Here is a 26,870-nt window from a genome sequence, read left to right on the forward strand (position 1 = left end):
ATCGGAGCCTAATGGCACCTGATTCACAAAGAGGCGCCTAACTCGAAAAACACGCCCTTGATCCGCCCCCTAACCACTCCCACTTTGGTCTAGGCGCCTACTTTTTATAGAACCAAGTTTTTCAAGTTAGGTGCCTAACTTTCAATTAAAACCAATTCTAAAGTATTGAGTACCAATATTGGCACCAATTAAGCCTATTTATCAATTAAGTTAGATGCCAATATTGGCACCTAACTTCAGGTGGACTTTATAGAATCAGGACCTTTCTTCCATCCTATGTCCATCAGAAAAAGGCTTAGCAAAAGTGCTCCTTTTCACAGTTTCCATGTTTATTCAGAATTTCTTATACCGCTTAATCATATTTCTAAGCGGTGTACAATAATAATAAAATTTGTACAACATTCAACAAAACATAGAACAAGGTTAAAAAAACATGACAATATTTTACTTATCATTAATTGGGGAAAATTTAGTAAAAACGAAAACTTTCAATACAGACAGAAAGAAAACAAAAGGAAAGAGGGGAGGAACTACAAAGTGCAAAGAACAGAAAACAAGTTTAGGAGGTACAAGAGGGTGGGGTAAGACTGCAGATAAACAGGTCAACTTAGCCCTTACAAAGGCCGTTATGAGTCATAAGCATTGAGGAATAAAAATGTTTTTAGCTTTGCCTTGAAGTGACCTTTTTTCTTCACAGATAGTTTGGTATGGAACATAAGAACATAAGAAATGCCTCCGCTGGGTCAGACCTGAGGTCCATCGCGCCCAGCAGTCCGCTCACGCGGCGGCCCACCAGGTCCAGGACCTGTGAAGTAATCCTCTATCTATACCCCTCTATTCCCTTTTCCAGCAGAAAATTGTCCAATCCTTTCTTAAACCCAGTACCGTACTCTGCCCTATTACGTCCTCTGGAAGCGCATTCCAGGTGTCCACCACACGTTGGGTAAAGAAGAACTTCCTAGCATTCGTTTTGAATCTGTCCACTTTCAACTTTTCCGAATGCCCTCTTGTTTTTTTATTTTCTGAAAGTTTGAAGAATCTGTCCCTCTCTACTCTCTCTATGCCCTTCATGATCTTGTAAGTCTCTATCATATCCACTCTAAGTCTTATCTTCTCCAGGGAAAAGAGTCCCAGTTTCTCCAATCTCTCAGCATATGAAAGGCTTTCCATCCCCTTAATCAGTCGTGTCGCTCTCCTTTGAACTCTCTCGAGTAACGCCATATCCTTCTTAAGGTATGGTGACCAATACTGGACGCAGTACTCAAGATGCGGACGCACCATTGCCCGGTACAGCGGCAGGATAACTTCTTTCGTTCTGGTTGTAATACCCTTCTTGATTATACCTAGCATTCTATTCGCTCTCTTAGCGGACGCTGCGCACTGTGCCGTCGGCTTCATTGTCATGTCCACCATTACCCCCAAGTCCCTTTCTTGGGTACTCTCATTCAATAACATCCCTCCCATCGTATAGCTGTGCCTCGGGTTTCTGATTCCCACATGCAATACTTTACACTTCTCAACATTGAACTTCATCTGCCATCTCTCTGCCCATTCCCCTAATTTATCCAAGTCCCTTTGCAATTTTTTGCAGTCCTCATGGTGTTGATATGTTTTAGGGATGAAATGATTAGAAGATGTTAGGTCAAGGAATAAAGAGATTTAGCTGGAGTATAAGGAATGAGTGTCGAAGTCGGGCTGACTGCTTAAACGGGTTTTGAACATTAGAAGGAGAGCGGACTGCTGGGCGCGATGGACCTCTAGTCTGACCCAGCGGAGGCAACTTCTTATGTTCTTATGGAAGTTGTGATAGGACAGAGTACACTACGGGGTTTTAAAGAAGGATTGGATAAATTTCTGAAGGATATGGGGATTGAGGGATACAGATAGAGGTAGAGATAGGATTATGAAAGGATAGATAGAAGCATAAAGGGGAATAAAGGATTTTAGACAAGGATCACCTTACAAGTCATGGACCTGATGGGCCGCCGCGGGAGCGGACTGCTGGGCGCGATGGACCTCTGGTCTGACCCAGCGGAGGCAACGTCTTATGTTCTACCAGAAACCAGTGGGCTTTGTATAAGAGGGGAGTGACATGAATCTACTCGCCTGCCAATTATCGGGCCCCACACTCAAAGGAACCCTAACCTGCCTACTTTGCTACATAACACCAAGAAAATGGAACAGCAAAATCAGAATTCGAAGAATTTATACTCGGAAACTCCCTCACATCAACAGACAACCTAATCCTAGGCGATCTTAACCTACACCTGGAAGACAAATCTTCCAAACAGAAAACCTCCTCTCATTCCTCAAAACCCTATCCTACAGAATCCTAGACCCCCCAAACCACACACGAGAAGGGCCACCAACTCGACATAGCAGCCTTCATGTCCCAACAACCCACCACACCAGAAATTCACACCACAAACGGAACAGGGTCACGCACCCTCTGGTCAGACCACCAAGAGGGGAATCAGTGATAAATTCCTTAACTGAAACTTTCAAACCTATTGTTGCTAGTCTGGAACATATCTCAAGTTGAATGCTCACTCAGACAAATTAAACACAGAGAAAACATTTCACTCAAAGTAATAAGGTATTTCCATTACCCACACTGAGTCCTATTTGAAATGGTAAGACTTTTCCCCTCTAAAAAGTTCATAACCTAGAAGTGTGGTTAGACCCGGTTTTAGTATGTACATTAGACAGAGTGTGAGTCCGCCGGGACAGATAGGGAAAAATGCTTGAATACCTGAATAATTTGAAATCCGCATAGAATTGTAGGATATGCAGAATATAAATAAATAAAAATAGTAGGAAAACTCAGATCATTCAAATAGTTTATCATCCATTTTTTATACAGATGTGTTGCCACATCAAATTTGCTTTCTCTTCTTTGGATGAATTTCAGCAGCTGGTTTCCAAAAAGATTTTTTCCAACATAATTGTATATTAAAATTCCTTTTACTTAGGGATTTCCAAGTTGCTGTTATCCCATCTAGTTACTGCAAAATATGGCCGTAAAGATTTTACAAAACAAATAAATATGATAGAGTGAACCCTCTATAGAAGGAGCTCCATGAGGATTTTATGTTTTGCTACAAAGCCATGGAATAGAGGGAGATATACTAAGATGGATAGGCAAATGGCTGGAGAACAGAAAGCAGAGAGTGGGCATAAATGGGAAGTTCTCAGACTGGGAGAAAGTGACTAGCGGTGTGCCCCAGGGCTCGGTACTTGGGCCTATCTTATTTAATATTTTCATCAATGACCCAGAAGAAAGAACATCCAGTGAGATCATCAAGTTTGCAGACGACACAAAGCTATACCGGGCAATCAGATCACAGAAGAATAGCGAGGAACTCCAGAGCGACTTGAGTCGATTGGCGAAATGGGCAGATAAATGACAGATAAAGTTTAATGTGGAAAAATGCAAAGTGATGCACTTAGGCAGAAAGAATAAGGAACACAAGTATAGTATGGGAAAAACCGAACAGGAAAAGGACCTGGGTGTACTAATTGATAGAACCCTGAAACCGTTGGTGCAATGAGCAGCGGCAGCGAAGAACACAAATAGAATGCTAGACATGATAAAGAAGGGAATCACGAGTAGATCGGAGAAAGTAATAATGCTGCTTTATAGAGCGATGGTCAGATCACACTTGGAATACTGCGTCCAACATTGGTCTCCCAACCTAAAGAAGGATATAAAACTGCTGGAGAGGGGGCACAGATGAGCAACAAAGCTAATAAAAGGTATGGAGAACCTGGAATACGAGGAACGACTTAAGAGACTGGGATTGTTCTCCCTTGAGAAAAGGAGACTGCGAGGGGATATGATTGAGACTTTCAAAATACTGAAAGGAATCGATAAAATAGAGCAGGAAAAAAAATTATTTACAATGTCCAATGTGACACGGACAAGAGGACATGGACTGAAGCTAAGGGGGGACAAGTCCAGGACGAATATCAGGAAGTTCTGCTTCACACAACGAGTGGTGGACACCTGGAATGTTCTCCCAGAGGAGGTTATTGCGGAATCCATCGTTCTAGGATTTAAAAGCAAACTAGATGCACATCTCTTTACGAGAGACATAGAGGAATATGGGTGACTAAAATTACGCCAGGTGTACACCTGGCTGGGTCTCCATGTGTGAGGATCGCTGGACTTGATGGACTGAAGGTCTGATCCGGAGATGGCAGTTCTTATGTTCTTATAAGAACAGAATAGCCTTACAGGGTCAGACCAATGGTCCATCAAGCCCAGTAGCCCCTTCTCTCGGTGGCCAAAACCCAAAGAGTAGCAACATTCCATGCTAGCGATCCAGGGCAAGCAGAGGCTTCCCCTATATCTTAATAATAGACTATGGACTTTTCCTCCAGGAATTTGTCCAAACATTTCTTAAAACCAGCTACACTATCCGCTCTTACCACATCCTCTGGCAATGCGTTCCAGAGCTTAACTATTCTCAGATTGAAAAAAAATTCCCCTTATTGGATTTAAAAGTAGTTCCCTGTAATTGCTCTTTCATTTCAACAGGCTTGGCTGTAACATGAGTGTTAAAGTCCATTATCTGCAGAGTCACTTAGATTGCTTTCCAGAGAACCTTGGTGACTTAAACGAAGAACAAAGTGAAGGTTTCACCAAGACATAAAAACAACGAAAGCCAGATACCGAGGAAGATGGGATGCACACATGATGGCAGACTATTGTTGGAATCTTATGCGGGATTATCCTGGCAGATCCCAGTCTCGGAAGTCTTACAAAAGGAGCATCTTGTGTGTCGAATAACTGGAAAGTTTGTATCATAAATTCATGCTTTTGGTATGAAAGTAGATTTTCATGTTGTACACTTTTCTTTTAATTTTTAATATGTTTCCTTCATGCTTAAAAGATGTTAATGTAAACACTACATATTTTAATGAGGGAACAGATTGAAGAGTGATATATGGTACATATTCTGTATCTCAAAAACTAAAACTGATAGGAGAAAGTTGGTGCCACTTTTGGAATCAGCAGGTCAAATATGCCCAGAAGCAGGTCGAACATTTGAGGCACCAAAGTGAGTGTTGGTCAGTGTGTTATATATGTTCCTCATTCCCACAACTATTTTATGCAAACTCTCCCCACCTCTGTTCTCTTGGGCTTCTGAAGCTGGCATCACAATTATTGCAGCTGTCCTAAGAAAACCACAGCATGATGGCTGAAATGTCAGTACTCAGGTGCAACAAGACCTGAACAATCACAATTTCTACCTAACTCTATTTCTCCCACTGTCTCCTATGTCCACGCCAAGCATGTTTAATGTCCATCAATATATTGGCCTCTCCAGGAAAGCACACTCAAAATGTCGTCAACCTTTCCCTAATGAAAATTCACAAGGCAGAGGTAGCATATATCTGCACTGAGCACCCTAATTGCATTGCCAGGAAATCTGCACTTTGCTCAGGACAGCTATAAAACCACATCAGAATAAGATATGGTACCTGCTTCTTCCTCAGACCCAAGTGATTAAGGAGCCATGAGAGCACAATGAATCTAGGCCAGTGGCCGGATTCTCCTCCTTGTTGGGGAGAGGGGAAATCACCGCATGGTTTGCTGTCTGATTAGACTCCTAAAAAACTTGGGCTTCCGCGACCACATCACCCCTGCACTAACTATCCAAAAACGATGCCCTTTTAAAGCCTTGGTGTTAGCCTTCAAGATTTTGCACAAGATGACACCAAACTACATAGCATCAATACTACAAATTTATGTCCCCAACTGATCCTCACGTCTGAGACAGCCCGATTTATGGCACATCATCCCCCCCCCCCCCCCCCCCCCCCCCCCCCCCCCATCCATTAGATCACTAGACAGTCTTTGGAAGTTCAGGAAAGCTGTGAATACCTTCCTCCATAACGCCCTTGACGGATGGATGGTGAAGACACCAGAGGGAATCTGACATGTCACGGCAAATAAACCCAGAATTACTAGCACATTCTCCAAGAAGAAAGATGCTGCCGCCTGCTAAGAAAAGCTATTTCAGCTGCATGTTATGTCTGGACTGTAAATGCTGTAAAGTCTGGAGTCCTCAGCAAAGTTTGTCCTCCCCATACTCTTGTAAGCCATTGTGGGCTCTTTGGGGAGGATAGAGCCCCCCAAGTCTGCCCTCCCCTGAATTGACTCCCTTAAAGAAAGTGGTACCTCAGCTCAGAGCAAATGAGTGAAATATTGCTGGAGTTTGCAAAGTTCCTCCCACAAGCCATTCTTATCAATCTGGTTCTGAAGTGAGCATGAAAGCAGATGGAGCCTTGAGCTGTTTGAAGCATGCATTTGGCTCTTTTACGCTTCCTTCTTTGGTTATTTATATATATCATGTCATGTTTCTTAAGAAGTCAAGGACAGCATCTGCGGAGCCCTAGAGAAGAAATGTGAGTGGAGTGGCTGTGAGAAGTGTTTGCTGCCACAAGAGGTGGGAAAGTTTCTCCTCCCCTCCCCTCCCCCCGCTCACCTGCTGCCCTTGCGGACAAAGTAGGAGCGCGCGAAGTCGCGGTGGTCGTCCAGCCAGGCTTCCAGGTCGTCCTCGCGCTCCATGGCCGCGAGCCCCCGACTCCAGCGCCTGCCCTGCTGCGAGCGCGCGGCGGAGCGGAGGGCGGGGCCGGCAGGCGCAGGTGCGGGACGGAGGGGGGCAGGTGGGCTCCTCCCAACGCCACGTGCGAGCACAAAGGAAGGGTGGGGGGAAGGGGGAGGAGCGCGCGCGCGCTTCTTCCCTCACAGCAGCACCGACGAGGCTTTTCCCGCCCCCGCCCTCCCAACTGCCGTTACAAGAGCCCAGAGCTGCCCGACTAGGAATGATTTCTATAGCGCTGTACAGAGTCACCAAGGAGAAAGTTCCTGCTCCGAAGAGCTTACCGTCTAAGCAAGACAAGACGAGAAACGGGAGGGAACGGCTGGGTTGGAGGGTGAACGATTGAAAGCTACGTCCAAGGGAAGGGAAGGGGCTTGACGGACAAACTCGGATCCTCTAGTCCAGGCATAAGGGGCAGTTAGGTGACAGGAACAAAGTCTGCCATTGGTAGTGGAGGAGAAGGGCAACGCTAAGAGTCTGGTGAACTGGGTCAGACGCCAGAGGGTGGTGGTTAATGGAAGTCGCTCGAAGGAAGGAAAGGTGAGTAGTGGAGTCCCTCAGGGTTCGGTGCTGGGGCCAATCCTGTTCAATATGTATGTAAGTGACATTGCTGAAGGGCTAGAAGGAAAAGTGTGCCTTTTTGCAGATGATACCAAGATTTGTAACAGAGTAGACACCGAAGAGGGAGTGGAAAATATGAAAAAGGATCTGCAAAAGTTAGAGGAATGGTCTAATGCCTGGCAACTAAAATTCAATGCAAAGAAATGCAGAGTAATGCATTTGGGGATTAATAATAGGAAGGAACCGTATATGCTGGGAGGAGAGAAGCTGATATGCACGGACAGAGAGAGGGACCTTGGGGTGATAGTGTCCGAAGATCTAAAGGCGAAAAAACAGTGTGACAAGGCAGTGGCTGCTGCCAGAAGGATTCTGGGCTGTATAAAGAGAGGCGTAGTCAGTAGAAGGAAGAAGGTGTTGATGCCCCTGTACAGGTCATTGGTGAGGCCCCACTTGGAGTATTGTGTTCAGTTTTGGAGACCGTATCTGGCGAAAGACGTAAGAAGACTTGAGGCGGTCCAGAGCAGGGCGACGAAAATGATAGGAGGCTTGCGCCAGAAGACGTATGAGGAGAGACTGGAAGCCCTGAATATGTATACCCTAGAGCAGTGGTCTCAAACTCAAACCCTTTGCGGGGCCACATTTTGGATTTGTAGGTACTTGAAGGGCCGCAGAAAAAATAGTTAATGTCTTATTAAAGAAATGACAATTTTGCTTGAGGTTAAACTCTTTATAGTTTATAAAACTTTCCTTTAACAGTTAAAAGGAAAGATATATAAACTATAAAGAGTTTTACCTTATGCAAAATTATCATTTCTTTAATAAGACATTAACTATTTTTTCTGCGGCTCTCCAAGTACTCTATTTTTTCTGCAGCACTCACATTTAAAGTTTAATATCTTTTCTTTCTCAAAATTGGCACATTTCAATCACTAAATTGAAAATAAAATAATTTTCCTATCTTTGTTTGGTAATTTCATGAGTCTCTGGTTGCACTTTATTCTTCTGACTGTGCATCCAATATTTCTTCCCTTCTTTCAGCCAGGCAGCGATTGGCTAGCCAGAACGTCCTCTCGACATCAGAATTGACGTCGGGCAGCGAGAGAAGCAGGGAGATCAAAGAGCACGGTGCCGGCCTGTTCCCCAATGGCAGCGGTGAGAAGGGAAGGGAAGCAGGTTGGGCACCACTGCTCTAGATGAGCCACACTCTACGGAGAACAGTGGAGGGTTTCCAGCTGTGCGGACCCCCCCCCCCCCTTGGTACACCACTGGAGCAGCAGCATGTCTGGCTGGCTCGTTCTGTTCAAAGCCGTGGGTGGCGGCTCCTTGCGAGATCCACGCCTGCTTCTGAAACCTCTCTGATGTTGTGATGTCAGAGAGGCTTCCGATGCAGGAGTGGATAGCGCAAGGAGCCGCCAACCCGCAGCTTTGAACGGAACGAGCCGGCCAGACACGCTGCTGCTCCAAAAGGAAAAGAATGATCCAGTTCAGACTGCGGGCCGCAAATAAAACCTGGAGAGCCACATGTGGCCTGTGGGCCGCGTGGTTGAGACCGCTGCCCTAGAGGAAAGGAGAGACAGGGGAGATATGATTCAGACGTTCAAATACTTGAAGGGTATTAACGTAGAACAAAATCTTTTCCAGAGAAAGGAAAATAATTTGAGGTTGAGGGGTGGTAGATTCAGGGGCAATATTAGGAAATTCTACTTTACAGAGAGGGTGGTGGATGCCTGGAATGCGCTCCTGAGAGAAGTGGAGAGGAAAACGGTGACTGAATTCAAAGAAGCATGGGATTAACACAGATGATCTAGAATCAGAAAATAATATTAAATATTGAACTAAGGCCAGTACTGGGCAGACTTGCTCAGTCTGTGTCTGTGTATGGCTGTTTGGTGGGGGATGGGCTGGGGAGGGCTTCAGTGGCTGGGAGGGTGTAGATGGGCTGGAGTAAGTCTTAAACAGAGATTTTGGCAGTTGGAACCCAAGCACAGTAAAGGATAGAGCTTTGGATTCTTGCCCAGAAATAGCTAAGAAAAAATTTTTAAATTGAATCAGGTTGGGCAGACTGAATGGACCATTCGAGTCTTTATCTGCTGTCATCTACTATGTGACTATGTGTATAAGGAGAGAGGAGAGATATTGAGGGGCAGCAGAATCAACACACTTGTACGACAACAATAAGATCTTGAACTGTATGCCATGGCAGATAGGGAGCCAGTGAAGTGGCTTAAGGAGAGGGGTGACATGAGCGTAGCGAGGTTGGTAAAAGATGAGTCGCGCAGCAGAGTTTTGCACACATTGTAAGATGGAGAGGCCACACTGAGGGAGACCAGTTAGGAGTAGATTGCAGTAATCTAAGTGTGAGGTTACAAGAGCTTAGACAACGGTCCGGGTAGTGTGTTCAGAGAGGAAGCGGTGAATTTTGGTGATATTGAAGAGATAGACACGACAGGTCTTAGCAGCTTGTTGGATATATGTAGAAAATGAGAGGTCATAAACAAAGACGACTCCAAGGTTGCGAGCAGAGGAGACTGGAACAATGACAGTATTATTTACAGAGATGGAGAAAGGAGGAGGAGGAGCAGCTCAGCAGTTTGATGGGCAGGAGGGGTCCAGCGAGGGTTTTTTGAGAAGCGGCATAACCACCGCATTTTTGAAGGCAGCAGGGACAATTGCAGATCCTGAAGTGCATAGAAAAAGTAGACAGGGACAGATTTTTCAAATTATGGGGAACCACAAGTACAAGGGGGCACTCGGAGAAATTGAAAGGGGACAGGTTTAGGACAAACGCCAGGAAGTTCTTCTACACCCAGAGGGTGGTGGATACATGGAACACACTTCCGGAGGCTGTGATAAGCAGAAACACGTTACAGGGCTTCAAAGAAGGTTTGGATAGGTTCCTAGAGGACAAAGGGATTGAGGGGTACAGATAGGAGTAGAGGCAAGTTATAGGGATAGGAGTAAGAGGTAAGTTATAGAAATAGTCAGGGATCACTGCTCAGGCAATAGGCCTGAAGGGCTGCCGCAGGAGCGGACCCCTGGGTGAGATGGACCTCTGGTCTGCCTCAGCGGAGGCAACCTCTTATGTTCTTAAAGAGATAGATTGAGAATATGGCATATGGGAGGGATAACAGTATGTGAGATGGGGTCTAGTAGAAGGGCGGGAATAGGGTCCGAGGGGCATGTAGTAGGTTTGGCTGAAGACAGAAGTGAAGTTTCTTTCTCTGTAATTTACAGAGAAGGCAGAAAAGTCAGCAGTGGTTGGCGAAGGGACAAGCAGGCGGGACCAGTAGCAAATTTACCATTCATGTCCAAAATTGTTGAATTGGCCGTTTATCAACAATTACAAGATTTTGTAGATAGAATAAATGTTTTACAATCACATCAGACAGCCTTTCATCACCATCATAGTACTGCGATGGCATTGATAGGTGTTAAGTCGTACATCCACAGAGCCTTTGATCATTATAAAAATGTACTGATATCTCTAGATTTATCATCTGCTTTTGACCTTATAGATTACTCATTAGAAAGATAGAAACATGACGGCAGATAAAGGCCAAATCGCCCATCTAGTCTGCCCATCCACAATAACCATTATCTCTTTCTCTCTCCGAGACATCCCTCTTGAATTCAGAAACAATCTCTATTTCCACCACCTCTTCTGGGAGACTGTTCCAAGCATCTACCACCCTTTCCGTAAAAAAGTATTTTCTCAGATTACTCCTGAGCCTATCATCTCTTAACCATCCTATGCCCTCTCATTGCAGAGTTTCCTTTCAAATGAAAGAGACTCGACTCATGTGCATTTACATTATATAGGTATTTAAACGACTCTAATCATATCTCCTCTCCCGCATTTCCTCCAAAGTATACAGATTGAGACCTTTAAGTCTGTCCCCACATACCTTATCACGAAGACTACACACCATTTTAGTAGCCTTCCTCTGGACTGACTCCATCCTTTTTATATCTTTTTGAAGGTGTGGCCACCAGAATTGTACACATTAATTTGGAACGTCTTCAAGAAATTGGAATTTCGGAAGATGTACTAACTTGGTTTACTTCATATTTGTCAAATTGTACATATTCTGTTATTATGCAAAATTAAATATCTCTAAACTTCCTTTGGAAACAGGTCTTTCACAGGGCTCTATATACCATCACAGTTATTATTTTAACATCTGTTTAGCCCCTCTTAATTTTGTTAAAGTCAATAGGGTTTACAATGTACTTCTATGCAGATGATATGCCAATCCTATATATACTCGCTCCAGATAAGTCATCAACCATGATATTCTCACTAGGAATACATTTTCAGCAACCACCAGTAGCAGCAAGAGGCTTTTGGCCTCCATAAATGGTGCACAACTAAAACAGATGGTAACGGAGCCCACTAGGGCCCAGGCAATCCTTGACCTGATACTCACCAACGGGGAAAGCGTCTCAGAGGTCTTGGTAGGAGATACGCTAGCCTCCAGTGACCATAACATGGTATGGTTCAACCTTAGGAAAGGATTCCCTAAGTCAAACACAAAAACAAAGGTACTTAACTTCCGGGGCACCGACTTCACACGCATGGGAGATTTCGTCCATCAGACGCTGCAGGACCAAGCAGAGACCGGTAATGTGGAAGCTATGTGGTCGTACCTGAAATCATCCATACACGAAGCTACTAATCGCTACATAAAAATGGTAGACAAACGGCAAAGAAACAATAAACCCCAATGGTTCACTGAGGAGATCTCGCACCTCATTAAGGAGAAGAAAACAGCATTTCTTTCCTACAAACAAACGCAGAGAAGGGAAACCAAAGTAGAATATAAGACCAGGTCTGCAGCGGTCAAAACAGCAGTTAGGGAGGCCAAACTTCGAGTGGAAGAAACTTTGGCAAAAAACATTAAAAAAGGGGACAAATCTTTCTTCAGGTATATTAGTGATAGGAAAAGGAACACAGACGGCATAGTACGCCTTAGAAGACCGGACGGAAACTACGCAGTGGCGGATTCTGAAAAAGCCGAAATACTAAATGAATATTTCTGCTCAGTCTTCACCTGTGAGGCACCTGGACACGGACCACAGTTGAAGGCAAAACAAATTGCGGAAGACCCGTTTCAGAATTTTGAGTTCACACCTGAAGACGTCTACAGCGAGCTGACAAGGCTCAAGGAGAACAAGGCCATGGGACCGGACAATTTACACCCAAGAGTGCTTAGAGAATTGAGAGATGTTCTGGCGGAACCGTTGGCCGTGCTCTTCAATCTCTCACTTAGCACGGGGAAAGTTCCGTTGGACTGGAAAACAGCCAACGTCATTCCTCTGCATAAAAAGGGTTGCAAGGCTGAGGCTGCGAACTATAGACCGGTGAGTCTCACTTCAATAGTGTGTAAACTCATGGAAACACTAATTAAGCATAAATTAGATACGGTCTTGAATGAGGAGAATCTCCGGGACCCCAGTCAACATGGATTCACCAAGGGTAGGTCCTGCCAGTCCAATCTTATCAGCTTCTTTGACTGGGTAACAAGAAAGCTGGACTCGTGAGAGTCCTTAGACGTCGTATACCTTGACTTCAGCAAGGCTTTTGACAGCGTCCCACACCGCAGACTGCTGAACAAGATGGAATCGATGGGGTTAGGAGCAACACTAACTGCATGGGTTAAAGATTGGCTAAGTGGCAGACTTCAGAGGGTGATGGTTAACGGTACCCTCTCCAAAACGTCAGAAGTGACCAGCGGAGTGCCGCAGGGCTCAGTCCTGGGTCCACTCCTCTTCAACATATTCATTAGGGATTTGACTCAAGGGCTTTAAGGTAAGGTAACCTTATTCGCTGATGATGCCAAACTATGCAATATCATAAACAGCTACAATCTGCAGAATACTATGGAACAGGACCTCCGTACTTTAGAAAGTTGGTCCTCTGTCTGGCAGCTGGGCTTCAACGCCAAGAAATGTAAGGTCATGCATCTCAGAAATGGAAATCCATGCAGAACTTACACCTTGAATGGAGAAACTTTGACCAAGACTACAGCAGAACGAGACTTGGGAGTGATCATCAGTGCAGACATGAAGACTGCTACTCAAGTGGAGAAGGCTTCATCTAAGGCACGGCAGATGATGGGTTGTATCAAGAGAAGTTTTGTCAACAGGAAGCCTGAGGTTATAATGCCATTATACAGAGCCATGGTGAGACCTCATCTGGAATACTGTGTGCAATTTTGGAGGCCACATTACCGTAAAGATGTGCTCAGAATTGAGTCGGTTCAGCGGATGGCCACCAGGATGGTCTCGGGGCTAAAGGGTCTCTCGTACGAAGAGAGACTGAACAAATTGCAGCTCTATACTCTCGAGGAGCGTAGGGAGAGGGGAGACATGATTGAGACATTTAAGTACATCACGGGACGGGTCGAGGTGGAAGATGATATCTTTCTTCTCAAAGGACCCTCGAACACAAGAGGACATCCGCTCAAACTCAGGGGAGGGAAGTTTCGTGGAGACGTCAGGAAGTACTTCTTCACGGAACGAGTGATAGAGCATTGGAACAAGCTTCCAGTACAGGTGATCGAGGCCCGCAGTATCCCAGACTTCAAGAATAAATTGGATACCTATGTGGGATCACTGCGAGAGTCATACCAATGAATAGGGTCGCTAGGATATAGACTTAATAGAGCAGGTCAGTAGAGTTAAGGGGGCCAGTAGACTTAAAAGGGGGTCAATGGTATGGGCAGACTTGATGGGCTGTAGCCCTTATCTGCCGTCATCTTTCTATGTTTCTATGAGGAAAAATTTGTCCCCGTCCCCACGAGCTCAGTCCCTGTCCCCACCCCCTCCATATGAGCGCTGTTCTGTCCCATCCCCGCGAGCTCAGTCCCTGTCCTGCCCCATCCCCACAAATCGTCTGATCCCATCCGCACAAGCCTCAAATAGATGATTTTTATATTGAATTTATTTTATTAAAGTATAACAGAAACAATATTTTCTACAATTGCCATTTAATAAACACACATAATAGAGCAAGGATCAACAAAACCCCTCCCCTCCTATGTCCCAATGTGCTCCTTCCCTCCCTCCTTTCTCCCTTTGTTCTACATTGATATCCCCTCTCTCCCTTACTTGTTCCCTTCAGGGCTGCACTTGCTCCCTTCGTGACCTGGAAGCCATCATGGGTCAGCCACATTTAGTGTGCAAAAGCCACTGCCTGCGGCACGTCCCTGCAAACAAGTACGGCTGAAAGCAGGAAGGAGCAGCCCAGCTGGAAGGGGGACTGTTGAGTGAGGTAACTGGGATCCCCAGCTGACACGGAAGGCTTCCCACCGACATCAGCTCTGACATCATAGGGAAGCCTTCCAGGTCGGCTTCGACAGAGGGGAGCTGGAAGGCAGGAAGGAGGCCTGTTTATAAAATGGGATCCCCGGCGGAGAATTCATTAGGTGCGATGGTGGGGGACTGTTTGACCCAGACTGCTGCTGGACTCGGGGGGGGGGGGAAGGGAGGCAACTCGCAGCAGATCCTTTACTGCAGGGACAAGGCCATTCACTGCTCTACGGGACGGTGAATGGCCTTGTCCCTGTACCCACGGCAAGCAGTTGATTCCCCCCCCCCCCATTCTGACGGGTTACCCGCTGCTAGCTGTGGGTAACAGTCATCGTGTCATTCACTAATTCTCACCCACTGACGAGGTTAGTTTACCACATCAGATTAAAATAGCATATATAAAAATTCTAGGGATTATGTTTGATCCAAAACTAACTTACCAGTTGTAGATTTCAAGTGTGGTAAAATGTTCATTTTTTAAACTGAGATAAATAAAATCAATCCGAGATCCGTTATACCCTGAAGCTTTTAATATATTAGTACATTCTCTCGTCATCCAACAACTAGACTATTACAATGCTCTTTATGCAGGTATCAGGCAAAAAGTAATTCAGAGACTACAAAAAATAGAAAACGTGGCAATTTGTTTAATCTACATAAATTTGGTCATATCACCCAAAACTTGAAAACAGCACACTGGCTGCCAATTCCTCATTGTATTGCTTTCAAAATACTTTTAACTTTTAAAGTTCTATAGATGGATGAACCTCCCTATCTGGCACGCCTTTTGAATTTATATGTGCCATCAAAATTACTCTGATCAGAAAATCAACAATGCCTTATATTACCATTGTATCACGAAATAGCTCACGAACACATTAGAGCCACAAATTTTTCCGTGAAGGGCCCTCAATTCTGGAATGGTTTACCATTAACAACTAGACTTAGGGAATTTAGATAAATTTAAAACAGATTTTAAAACATTTATTTTTTTTCTGATGCACATGAGAATGATTAGCGGTGATCTGGTATGGAGAGAACCCTGGAGACAACAGAATAATTAAATATTAGAAAGTTTTTCTGATTTGCTATTCGATTATTAGTTTAGGGCATTTTTTTAGTTAGTTTTATTAAGATTATTTTATTTGCTTTATTTTATTTTTAAATAGATTTATGTAAATTAAATATTTGACATTTAGACTGTAAGCTGCCCAGCTATGACCCTTGGTGCGAGATAGAAAATTTGGATGACCACCTTTTCCCCCTCAGGTCCAGAACTCTCCCAAGCTCTGTATCCCGCAGCATTATTTCAGAGCTGCTGTAGCCTCCACCCCCACCCTGTGCCTTTTTGACTTTCATGCATGCAGTGGCAACTCTGGGATACTGCCACCAAATGCAGAGTTTGGAGGTTTCTGGCTGCTGGACTGGAGGAGGCTTGGCTTGGGGATCACTGCCAGCTCAAGTATTTATACAGTATTTTGTATTCGGGTGTGGAAAAAAATTGGTGCCCACCTATTTTGGGCTCAAGCCCTCCCCTCAAGCATCTGGCTACACAACTAAATTCAATACAAAAAAACACCTATGATACATATATTCTTAAGCTAACATATTTATGTTATTAAATTCAGAATAGAAACACTTGTTCTACCTTTGTTGTCTGGACATTTTGCTTTTCTATCATCATGGTCTCAGTTTCTCTTTTCTGCTTTTGTGTCAGTCTTCTGCTAATTCTCTTTCTAGTGTCTGCTGTCCATTTGCTTTTCTCCTGTCTTCTCACTTGTTCCATTCCCTCACTACAACTGTCTAAGATATTGATTCTTCCCTTTCAGCTGTATTTCCTTCCTGTTTTTCTTTTCTGTCTCTATCCATCCAAATTTCATCCTTTCACACCTTTCTCCTTTTTAATTTTCATTTTCCATCTCCTCTCAGTTCCTAGCTCTCCCATTTCTCATCTTGCACAGCCTCCTATTTTCTTCCATCTAATCCCCATGACCACATTTCTAACTCTGTAATAACTATTCTCATGTTGCTACTCCTTTTTGACCTTTCCCTATTTCCAGAATTCATCTCTCCCCTCTTGTAGCCTAAACCAGTCTCATTGCTTGACATCTCTCAGCATCTTCCTGTTCCACTTTTCTGTTCTTCTTCTCTCTCTCCCTTGATTCAGCCTCTGTTTCCACCCTCCATCCTATTGTTCAGCATCTATCCCTCCCTTCCACCCCAAAATTCAACATTTCCCCCTCCCTCATCCCCAGCTCCATACTTTTCTCTTTCTTCCAGACTGTCCTGTCATCCAGCATCTCTCCTTCCCTCCCCACCATCCCTAGATCCATCATCTCTCCTCTTCTCAACTTCCCTTTTATCCAGCATCTCTCTTCCTCCTTCACCACTACTCCAGGGTCCAGCATCTCTCTCTTTCTCTTCCCAATTGCCCTCCTATCCAGTATCTCTATCCCCCCTCCCTCCACACCTCCTCTTGGATTCAACTTCTTTTCCTTCCCTCCAACCCATTGTCCACCATCTCTCCCTCTCCTCTTTCAGGTACATTATTTCATCCCCTTCACCATCATTCTAGCATATCCCCCCTCTTTGAACCCCCTCCCCCTGTCTGTCTATGTCAAGAAGAGCTACTCCAGGGGTACCCTGTGTGCCGATATTTTTCTTGTCTTCACCCTCATCTGGCATCCCCCTGACCTTCCTGGTCTAACTTTGAAAAGTAGTTATGGCCTGCAGAGGATCACCAGTGCTGCAGTGATTCTAACAAGTTGGCCACAACCTCTGCTGCACTTTCCCTTTGCCGCAGTCCGTCCCAGACCTAAACAGGACTTTGTGTCAGAGGTGGGGCGGGACTGAGGCAGAGGGAAAGTACAGCAGAAGCCACGGGTAGCCTGTCAGAATTGCTGCAGTGCTGGAAATCCTCTGCAGACTGTAATTACTTTTTAAAAGACCAGGAAGGCCAAGGAGGATGCCAGACGAGGGTGAAGAAAAGAGGGAAACATGCCAGCCTTCAGGAGGGCTTCCTAAAGCCACTGGGTCCAGGGCAACTACCCTGTCTGCCCCCCCCCCCCCAAAAAAAAAAATGCCAACCCTGAACACAGTAGTACAACCCAGGTGAAAGTGTTAATTCACCCTTACTTCCTTGTGCAAAAAAGTGAGCTTTTCAATAAATTTTTTTGCCCTCAGAGATGCCACCAGAAGATCACCATATCATATCTTCTGGCTTTATGCACCCAATCGTCATTGGGTCAATATATAGTGTGTGTCTAAATTTCTTATTTGTTTTTCAGTTATTTTAGTCTTAAAACAATAAATACTTTAAAGGAGTATTTCATAAATAGAATACTTAGCTGGCTGGTGGTTGATGACTAACAAGGGATTAATGAACCAACATGTTTCACCCTTAGAGGGGGTTTCCTCAGGGCTACTATCCCTTTTTCTGCCAATTGTTCACAACATGACCACCCAGTGAAATTCTCGAGTGCCCGTGAGATTGTGGGAGGGTTAAATACTCAAAACTTAGAAGAATAACAATTTACTTAAAGTTTTTGCTACGCCAGCTTTCTGGTATCTTTACATACAGAGGCGTACGTAGCATATGTAACACCCGGGGCCCATCATTTTTTGGCACCCCCCATCTGTAAGAAAAACCCTGAACACAGAGCACATTCCTTAAGAAAAGTCTGCACTCTTGACAATTGTTCTGAAATTAAAAAACTGGGAAAAAAAAAGAACATTTTTTGGCTGCTTATTCCTATTAATTAGCCTATAAGTTACAAAATCTGTATATGCTTAGTGATAACATGCTCCAGTTAGACAGCAGGAACACTGGCATAAGGGAGTGTCTTGAGTAGGCGTTTAGACCAATGCCTGATCTCCAGTGTTTGCAGGAGATATCCCACTCTCATAAGACCAGACAGGGCCGCCATCAGAAATTTCTGGGCCCCTTACTGAGCAATCCTATTGGGCCCCCCACGCACCCCTTCCCTCCCCCCGACGCCCCCCCTTCTTCCATGGGCCGAATACACACATACTTTTCTGCTAATGCTACTCCTAAGCAAGTCCCTTAAAATCTTCTCACGTCCATTGGGTGATTTGGCATAGAGGAGATATTCATAAAAAGAACGTCCGTCAAGATCTTTACTCATAGACTGTGCCATTTGCTTTAAATCATCTTCCATCATTAATCCAAATTGCACAATTCTTTCTCTGTCTTTGTCCTGAATGACATCTGGCCACATTGCTGGATCCTTCCAGTCAACAAATTTAGGAGCAGGCGCGGAGAACGCATTTTTAAACAAATGTAGTTTATCCTTGTACTCCTTATGTAATTTTAATCATCTATGGATATGTTTGTATGTTTATTGTTCAAATGGTTTTATTTATTTCCCAGTGCAAATACTGCTATTACCCAGCACTACACTTCTACATATAAGCCCAAACAACTAGAAGGGCTTGGGTCTCAGAAACGGAGCCTACGCGCAGCAGTGACACTCACAAACTGTCACTGCTGCGCGTAGGCTCCGTTTCTGAGACCCAAGCCCTTCTAGTTGTTTGGGCTTATATGTAGAAGTGTAGTGCTGGGTAATAGCAGTATTTGCATTGGTTCTCTACTATATATTTATATATACTGCTGGGGTATTGTGTTGTAGTTTATTTATTTCCCCAAATTTATTTTTGTTATACGCATTGAAAATATTTGATATTGCGTTTAAATCAAAATCTCAATAAACTTGAAACTTGAAACGAGTGCCCGTGAGATTGTGGGAGGGTTAAATACTCAAAACTTAGAAGAATAACAATTTACTTAAAGTTTTTGCTATGCCAGCTTTCTGGTATCTTTACATACAGTGGCGTACGTAGCATATGTAACACCCGGGGCCCATCATTTTTTGGCACCCCCCCCATCTGTAAGAAAAACATGATTTTTAGTAACAAACCACACGTCACACATGAGTACCTAGGAAAAGGCAGCATCTTACATATTGCAGTGAGCAGTACATCAATACACCCATTGTAAAACTAAACGAGCCAGACCAGCACAGATCAATCCTACACCGTCAATCCTAACAGAAAACCATGTCTTTCGAACACACAGAACACAGAAAACACCTTCGCCTAGTATGGAATATGTCATCACACTCTAACCCCTCCCCCTTTTACAAAACTGTAGTGTGGATTTTAGCCACGGTGGTAACAGCCCTGACGCTCATAGAATTCTGAGCATCAGAGCTGCTACCACCATGGCTGGAGCTAAAAAACACTCCACAGTTTTGTAAAAGGGGTGATAAAATAGAAATACACAGTTTCAACGCTCTAGCTCAGAGATGCCCAAACTTTTTGAGCTTGTGAGCTACTTTAAAATGACCAAGTCAATATGATCTACCAACAATAAAATTAAAAAACACAAAGCACACTATACGCTGAGAAAATGTTAATTATCATTCCTATTCTGGGTTTTTTTCAAAGAGGTCAAGGCAGATGACTCTATGCATTGTCACCTCAGTAACAACCATACAAAAATAGACAAATATACCCTCCATCCTTTTTATTAAACCACAATAGCAGTTTTTAGCACAGGGAGCTGCTCTGAATTCCCAGCGCTGCTCTTGACGCTCATAGGCTCCCTGCGCTAAAAACCACTATTGCGGTTTAGTAAAAGGGGACCATATTGTAAAATATAGACAGCAGATATAAATTCAGAACTGTGCATAGTAAGTGAAGGGAAGTTTTCATCTCTGGGAATTTACCCAGTTAACTATTAAGTTATTTGGGCAAATTCCTTTGAAAACTGTGGTAATACTGCCTCCACTTTGCTAAATTTAAAATAAAATCATTTTTCCTACCTTGTCTGGTGATTTCATGAGTCTCTGGTTGCACTTTCTTCTTCTGACTGTGCATCCAATCTTTCTTCCCTTCTTTCAGCCTGCATGCTTCCTCTCCTCCACACCTCATTCCCTCCCCCAACTTTTTCTTCCTCTCTTCATGCCCCCTTTCTTTTTCTCTTCTTTCCTTCTGTCTCCCTGCCTGCCCCCTTTCTTTCTTTCTCCCTGCCGTTCCCCAAGCCACTGCCACTGCCGCTGCCATCGGGGTACAGGACCCACCAATGGATAACAGGCCCCGACGCCGACGCATGCTCTCCCTGCTTCGGGCCGATCAGTCTTCCTCTCCCCGATGTCAATTCTGCCTTCGGAGAGGAAGTTCCGCCCAGCCAGGCAGCAATTGGCTGGCCCGAACTTCCTCTCCGACTGCAGAATTGACGTCGGGGAGAGGAAGACTGATAGGTCCGATAGATTAGATCGCCAAGACAAAGTGAGTCCTGAGTGATCGACTCACTTTGCCTTGGCGAGCTACTGGCGCCCCTGCCTTAGAACACTGCCTAGGACCCTGGGGGAGCCCGGGCCCCCTGTCAGCTCCGGGCCCCTGAATGCAGGACTGGTAGTACTGCCCTGATGGCGGCCCTGAGACCAGACCTGAGCATTCTCTATTTTCTAGGATCTTATGAATGACAGCAAGCAGGGGAGAGACTTTCACACCTTTGATCAGAGGAATACCACCCCTTTCCTCATGTGCCTTGAAAATACACGTAGGGTTGGCAGCTGGGATAGAGAAACATTAAACCATAAGCAGAATCCAGGAAAACAGTCCTTGAACAGCTGGAATGCATTAATGGGCTCCTCGAAAAGCTTTGAGGAATTAAAAATTAAAACCACATGCAATAGGCAGTCACTTGCCCTCAGACCGCAATGATGGAGAAGGTGAATGCATTCTGAATGAAGCAACACATGCAAATGTCATTGCCACAACCTACGTCTGGGTTCAAATCCTGTGCTGCTCCTTGTGACCCTGGACAAGTCACTTAATCCCCCCCCATTGCCCCAGGTGAGCCCACCGGCACAGACAGGGAAAATACTAGAGTACCTGAATATAAACCGCTTAGGCTATAAGCAGTATATAAATGCTAAAAAATAAATAAATGCTGAGATCTGTCTGGTTCACGAAGTATGATTAGTTCATCCATGATGTCACAACCCATGAGGACCAATCATGTGTTCTAGCAGCCCACTCCTTGGTCCTGCTAAAGGGTCCCAGCACTGAGCTGTGAAACCTGGTTCCCTATCTCTGGATCTATAAGCTGGACATTCACTACATCTTAATAAAACTGGAACAGAGCTATCAGGCTCTGAGCAGCGAGGGATGCTAAGATGGTCTGACCCAGCAGCGGCAATTCTTATGTTCTTATGACAAATGAATGTCTTGGGCCTCCTTGCCTGCCAGTCCACTGGATTCATAGAGTGCAGAGGCCCTCAGGTTCTGCTTTATAAAGAGCTCTGCAGATACTTCTAGTGACTCTACCAGTACTAGGTTTGTGACTTCTTCAACAAGGGATGAACTATCCACCTCTGATTAACAGTGGCAGAAGACATCTTTTGGAGGTATACTGGGTTGATATAAACACCAAGCCAAGTTGGGACAGTGTCTTTGGCTCATGGTTGGAGTCAGCTAGAAGTGAGAAGCAGCTGACTTGTGAGTGGAGCAGCAGTTTTGAGATTCGCTTCTGGTGAGGCCATGGATCATTAGACCCTGATGAGGATGCAGTTCAGATGGGAGATGTGGCACTGAAGCCGGTGAGAGGCAGCTGACCTATGAGCATATGGACAGCTTTGGGATTCCTTTTGGGTGAGGCTGAAGAGGCCACCATAGGAGAGACCTGCTAGCACTTCTTCAGAGCCCCACTGGAGCAATGCTGGAACCATCTGGACTAATACAGGGCTGCCCAAGTCCGGTCCTCGAGATCTACTGGCAGGCCAGGTTTTCAGGATATCCACAATGAATATGCATGAGAGAGATTTGCCTGCACTGCCTTCTTCGTATGCAAATCTCTCTCTCATGCATATTCATTGTGGATATCCTGAAAACCTGGCCTGTCAGTAGATCTCGAGGACCGGACTTGGGCAGCCCTGGACTAATATGATCCTGCTAGAGTTGGGGGGTTGTAACTGTTAGACTTGTGTTTTCTCTGTGGTGATGGGAAAACACGAGAGCATGAGAACTAGGGGAGGAGGGGGCACAGCACGGCAATGCTAGGTGCCAGTATCCCTTGCTATGCCACTGTGTGACTCTACCTGCGCTTGAACTGAAGAATCATTATGCAGCCCTGGAAGTGGAGAAGATGACAGCATTCCAGTAAGAGGAAGAACAAAGCTTGAAATCCCTAAAGTAGCTGGATCCGTAACATAAGAATAGCCTTACTGGGTCAGACCAATGGTCCATCAAGCCCAGTAGCCCATTCTCATGGTGGCCAATCCAGGTCACTAGTACCTGGCCAAAACCCAAGGAGTAGCAATATTCCACGCTACCGATCCAGGGCAAGCAGTGGCTTCCTCCATGTATAGACTTTTCCTCCAGGAACTTGTCCAAACCTTTCTTAAAACCAGCTACGCTATCCACTCTTACCACATCCTCTGGCAATGCGTTCCAGAGTTTAACTATTCTCTGAGTGAAAAAAAATTTTCCTTCTATTGGTTTTAAATGTATTTCCGTGTAACTTCATCGAGTGTCCCCTAGGAAGCAAAAGGTAATGTAACGGTGGTTGGTGATTCCCTTCTGAAGGGTACAGAGGCATCCATCTGCAGATTAGACATGATGTCCTAGAAGGTGTGCTGTCTGCCTGGTACCAAAATTTGACATGTTATGGAGACCCTGCCCACACTTATCAAGACATGATTATTATCCAATGTGAGCTGTAATTTTGATCTTTCAGGCGTGGGAGGTAGCTCTGCCCACTGCAGCTGCATCAGACTCTTGGATTTTAAAAGGCAAAGCGCCTAACGGCGCACCATCTAAGGCGCAAGTCAAAGGCGTGTGCACTGACATTTGTGAATGCTCATATTATCCTATAAGTGTGCAAGTGAGAACAGGCAGTGTCTGAAGGGTAAACTTGATTTTCTCGAGTAGGTGGATTTGGCTATCTCCCGTGTCCCCAATCCATCAGTTCTGGAGCACTGTCAGCATTAATATAAGCAGAGCAGGCTACATAGGGACACACTGAGCCTGCCTGAGTCTATAGAGAACTCCCAGTCCCATAAGAGCAAGCACAGGAAGTCAGGCTGACCCAGGGCCATCAAAACAATTCCACAGACGCAGTGGGAATGCGCAGAGTCGGTGCTGGGCTACTCTTCTTCCTAGATAGGGGAGTTTATCCAGGAGGTTATACAGTATTAGGGAAATCTCTCCAAATGTAACTGTGGCAAGCAGGGTTTTCATTCTACTCAGCTAAGCAGAAAACAGGGATAGATGGAGAGCAACCAGGTTAGAGAGAACAAATGGGAAGATTGGAGCCTCTTCTATTCCTACAGCACAGAGTACAGTATTTGGAGCAACCACAGTAGCCTAGTGGTCGAGCTGCTGTAAGCCGCTTTGAATGTGTACTCTTCTCCCTCCGTATGCGCGGTTTCAGCATTCACTGTTTCGATTATTCACGGTTTTTAGCTTCTGGTTCCTCCCCCCAAATTACATCAGCTTGCATAGAGAAATCACTGATTCCAAGCATTTACAGAGAAAATCGCCGATTCCCAGCACTTTCTTCACCGTGTTTTGCCTCTCCTTCAGGAACAGACCAGGTATCCCACCATGTTATTCGCGGTTTCACCATATGCATGATGGTTTTTAATAGAAAATAGCGAATAACATATGAAAAAGTTATTTGTGGTTTTTCTGTTAATCCCCTATCACAGCGAATACGGAGGGAGAAGTGTAACCACAAAGAGGCAGTATATAAGTCCCATTCCCTTTCCTTCCTCTAAACTGGAAAGTCAACCTTTCAATCCTGCTATCTGAAGATGTGATGGAAGGAGAAAAACTAGCTTGGATCAGGGTTTACCCTGTACTAGAGAGAGCTGAACGGGGATGACGGCTTCAATATTCCAGCTGCTGTAAGAAGGTAATTTAGATTCGCGGCTACAGGGCAGGGAGGTTTGTCAGACCGGGCCTGTTCTGTTGTCAGTCAGGCGAGAAAGCGCCAAAAAAATAAGGGGCAGGAAGGGAGAAAGGGAGGAAAGGTGGAGTGGAGAGGAAAAGACGCTTAAGATAAAACTGAGGGGGGAGAAGGACGCTGAAAGCACTGGGGAAGACAAAGGGGTGGAGAAGGACGCCAAAAGGACATGGGGAAGATGGAGGGGGGAGAAGGATGCTGAAAGCACATGGGGAAGACAAAGGGGTGGAGAAGGACGCTGAAAGGACATGGGGAAGATGGGGGGGAGAAGGACGCTGAAAGGACATGGGGAAGACAGAGGGGGAGAAGGACGCTGAATGGACATGGGGAAGACGGGGGGAGAAGGATGCTGAAAGGACATGGGGAAGACAGAGGGGGGGAGAAGGACACTGAAAGCACATGGGGAAGACAGAGGGGGGAGAAGGATGCTGATAGGACATGGGGAAGATGGGGGGGAGAAGGACGCTGAAAGGAAATGGGGAAGAGAGAGCTGGGAGAAGACGTTGGCAGGGAAGACAGAGATGCCAGACTATGGGGGGAGCAGAGGGAAGAAGATGGGTGCCAGACCAATTTGGAAGGGGGGAGAAAGGGAGAGGCACAGTAACAGAGCAAATGGAAGATGCAGAGAGAAGAGAGACAATGGATGGAAGGAAGAGAGTAACAAGAAGATGTGGAAAGCAGAAACCAGAGAAGACAAAGGTAGAACAAAAATTTTCTATTTATTTATTGCTTTAGGAGACATGTGTCACTGTTTCTGTGGTGTTGCATTGTATGCAGAGCCCAGCTTCTTGCTGGTTCAATTTAACCTTTGTCTATGTATTTCTATTTTATCCCCCTTTTTTCAAAACTGTGGAGCATTTTTTAGCACCAGCCGTGGTGGTAGCAGCTCTGATGCTTGGAATTCTATAAGCGTCAGAGCTGTTACCACCGTGGCTAATATCCACACTACAGTTTTGTAAAAGGGGGAGGGGTTAGTTTGTGATGACATATTCCAAACTAGGCGAAGGTGTTTTCTGTGTTCTGTGTGTTCGAAAGACTTGGTTTTCTGTTAGGATTGACGGTGTAGGATTGATCTGTACTAGTCTGGCTTGTTTAGTTTTACAATGGGTGTAACAGAGCAAATGGAAGACGCAGATAGAAGTGAGATAGTGGATGGAAGGAATTGAATGAGAACATGAGGAAAGCAGAAACCAGGCAACAAAGGTAGGAAAAAAATTCTATTTCTTTTTTTTTTTTTTGCTTTAGGATAAAGTAGTATATTAGTTGTGTTGATAAAAATTTATAAACATTAGAGGCTCTGGTAGAAACCCGTTTACAAAGTATGTATTCTTCCCAATTAATATTTCCAAATTAATAAAGTCTTTTTGCTTATTTGTAAATGGGTTTCTACCAGAGCCTTTAATTCAGTAGCATAATTAAATGAAATAACTATTTCTGTAGTTTATAGGGACGAGTGGGGACGGAGGGGATTCCTCGCGGGGACGGGTGGGGACGTAGGGGATTCCTCGCAGGGACAGGTGGGAACGGAGGGATTCCTCGCGGGGGACGGGTGGGATTTCTGTCCCCGCGCAACTCTCTACCCTGTACATCCCGAAAATCTGGTAACCCTACCATAAAGCATTCTGCTCTGACTTTGAGGCAGCTGTCCTTATGGTAATGTAAATAAGGGAACACAGGAGCCAGGGGAGGGCTGGGCCAATCAGGAACCCAACAGAAGAAAAAGGCAGTGCTGAAGGAGGAGCTGGCCAATCAAAGGACAGGGCGGGCCTGCCAGAAGGGAGGGCCAATGGGAGAGGAGACAGCAGAAAACCAATCACTCAGACTGGCGCAAAATTTGAGCAAATTGAAGAAAGAAGAAGGAGAACCCCTGCCTAACAATAATAAGCCTGCACCAATCGGATAACAGGGAGGAGAAGAACCCAAGGGAGACTGGGAAGAAGAACAATGAGGAGCCAAGTGGCTGGAGAGAAAGGGAGCAGGCAGGCCCTGAGAGAGCAGCAAGCAGCGTAGAACGAGACCAGCCCAGGCAAGTGGGAGAGAAGCAGTCAAGCTGGAAACTGGAATAAAGAGATGCTGCATGTTAAAAAAAAGGGAGCTGCTATTGGAGGAGGTGAGCCTTTGGAGAAGCTGATGTGAGAGAGAGAGAGACAGCCGCTGAAACATTGTGCTACAGGGAAGAGAGAGAGTGCCCAGCTGGAAGCAGAGGCTGCAGAAGAGAGAGAGAGATGGCCACTGAGACTCTGCGCTACAGGGGGGAGAGAGACGGATGCTGAGACAGTGCGCTAAGGGTGGTGTGGGGGAGGGGAAGAGAGAGAGTGCCCAGCTGGAAGCAGAGGCTGCAGAAGAGAGAGATGGCCGCTGAGACTCTGCGCTACAGGGGAGAGAGAGACGGATGC

At 45.2% G+C, this 26,870-nt stretch overlaps 1 protein-coding gene across 5 annotated transcripts in view; it reads right to left on the reverse strand.

Moving 5' to 3' along the window:
- PDE5A (phosphodiesterase 5A) overlaps nt 1–26,870 on the reverse strand; it is a 323,063-nt gene that overhangs the window by 211,336 nt on the left and 84,857 nt on the right. For 2 of the 5 annotated variants that reach the window (XM_033938148.1, XM_033938139.1), the window contains exon 1: nt 6,188–6,304. The exons of 2 other annotated variants lie outside the window; for them this stretch is intronic. In XM_033938148.1, coding sequence (XP_033794039.1) covers nt 6,188–6,249 — 62 coding nt within the window. In that variant the 5' untranslated portion in view covers nt 6,250–6,304. Of the gene's footprint in view, nt 1–6,187; nt 6,305–6,494; nt 6,692–26,870 lie in introns of those variants that run through there. One more of the 5 variants, XM_033938166.1, reaches the window with a different exon arrangement.

The sequence above is a fragment of the Geotrypetes seraphini genome, chromosome 1 (genome assembly GCF_902459505.1).
Source record: "Geotrypetes seraphini chromosome 1, aGeoSer1.1, whole genome shotgun sequence".
Lineage (NCBI taxonomy): Eukaryota > Metazoa > Chordata > Amphibia > Gymnophiona > Dermophiidae > Geotrypetes > Geotrypetes seraphini.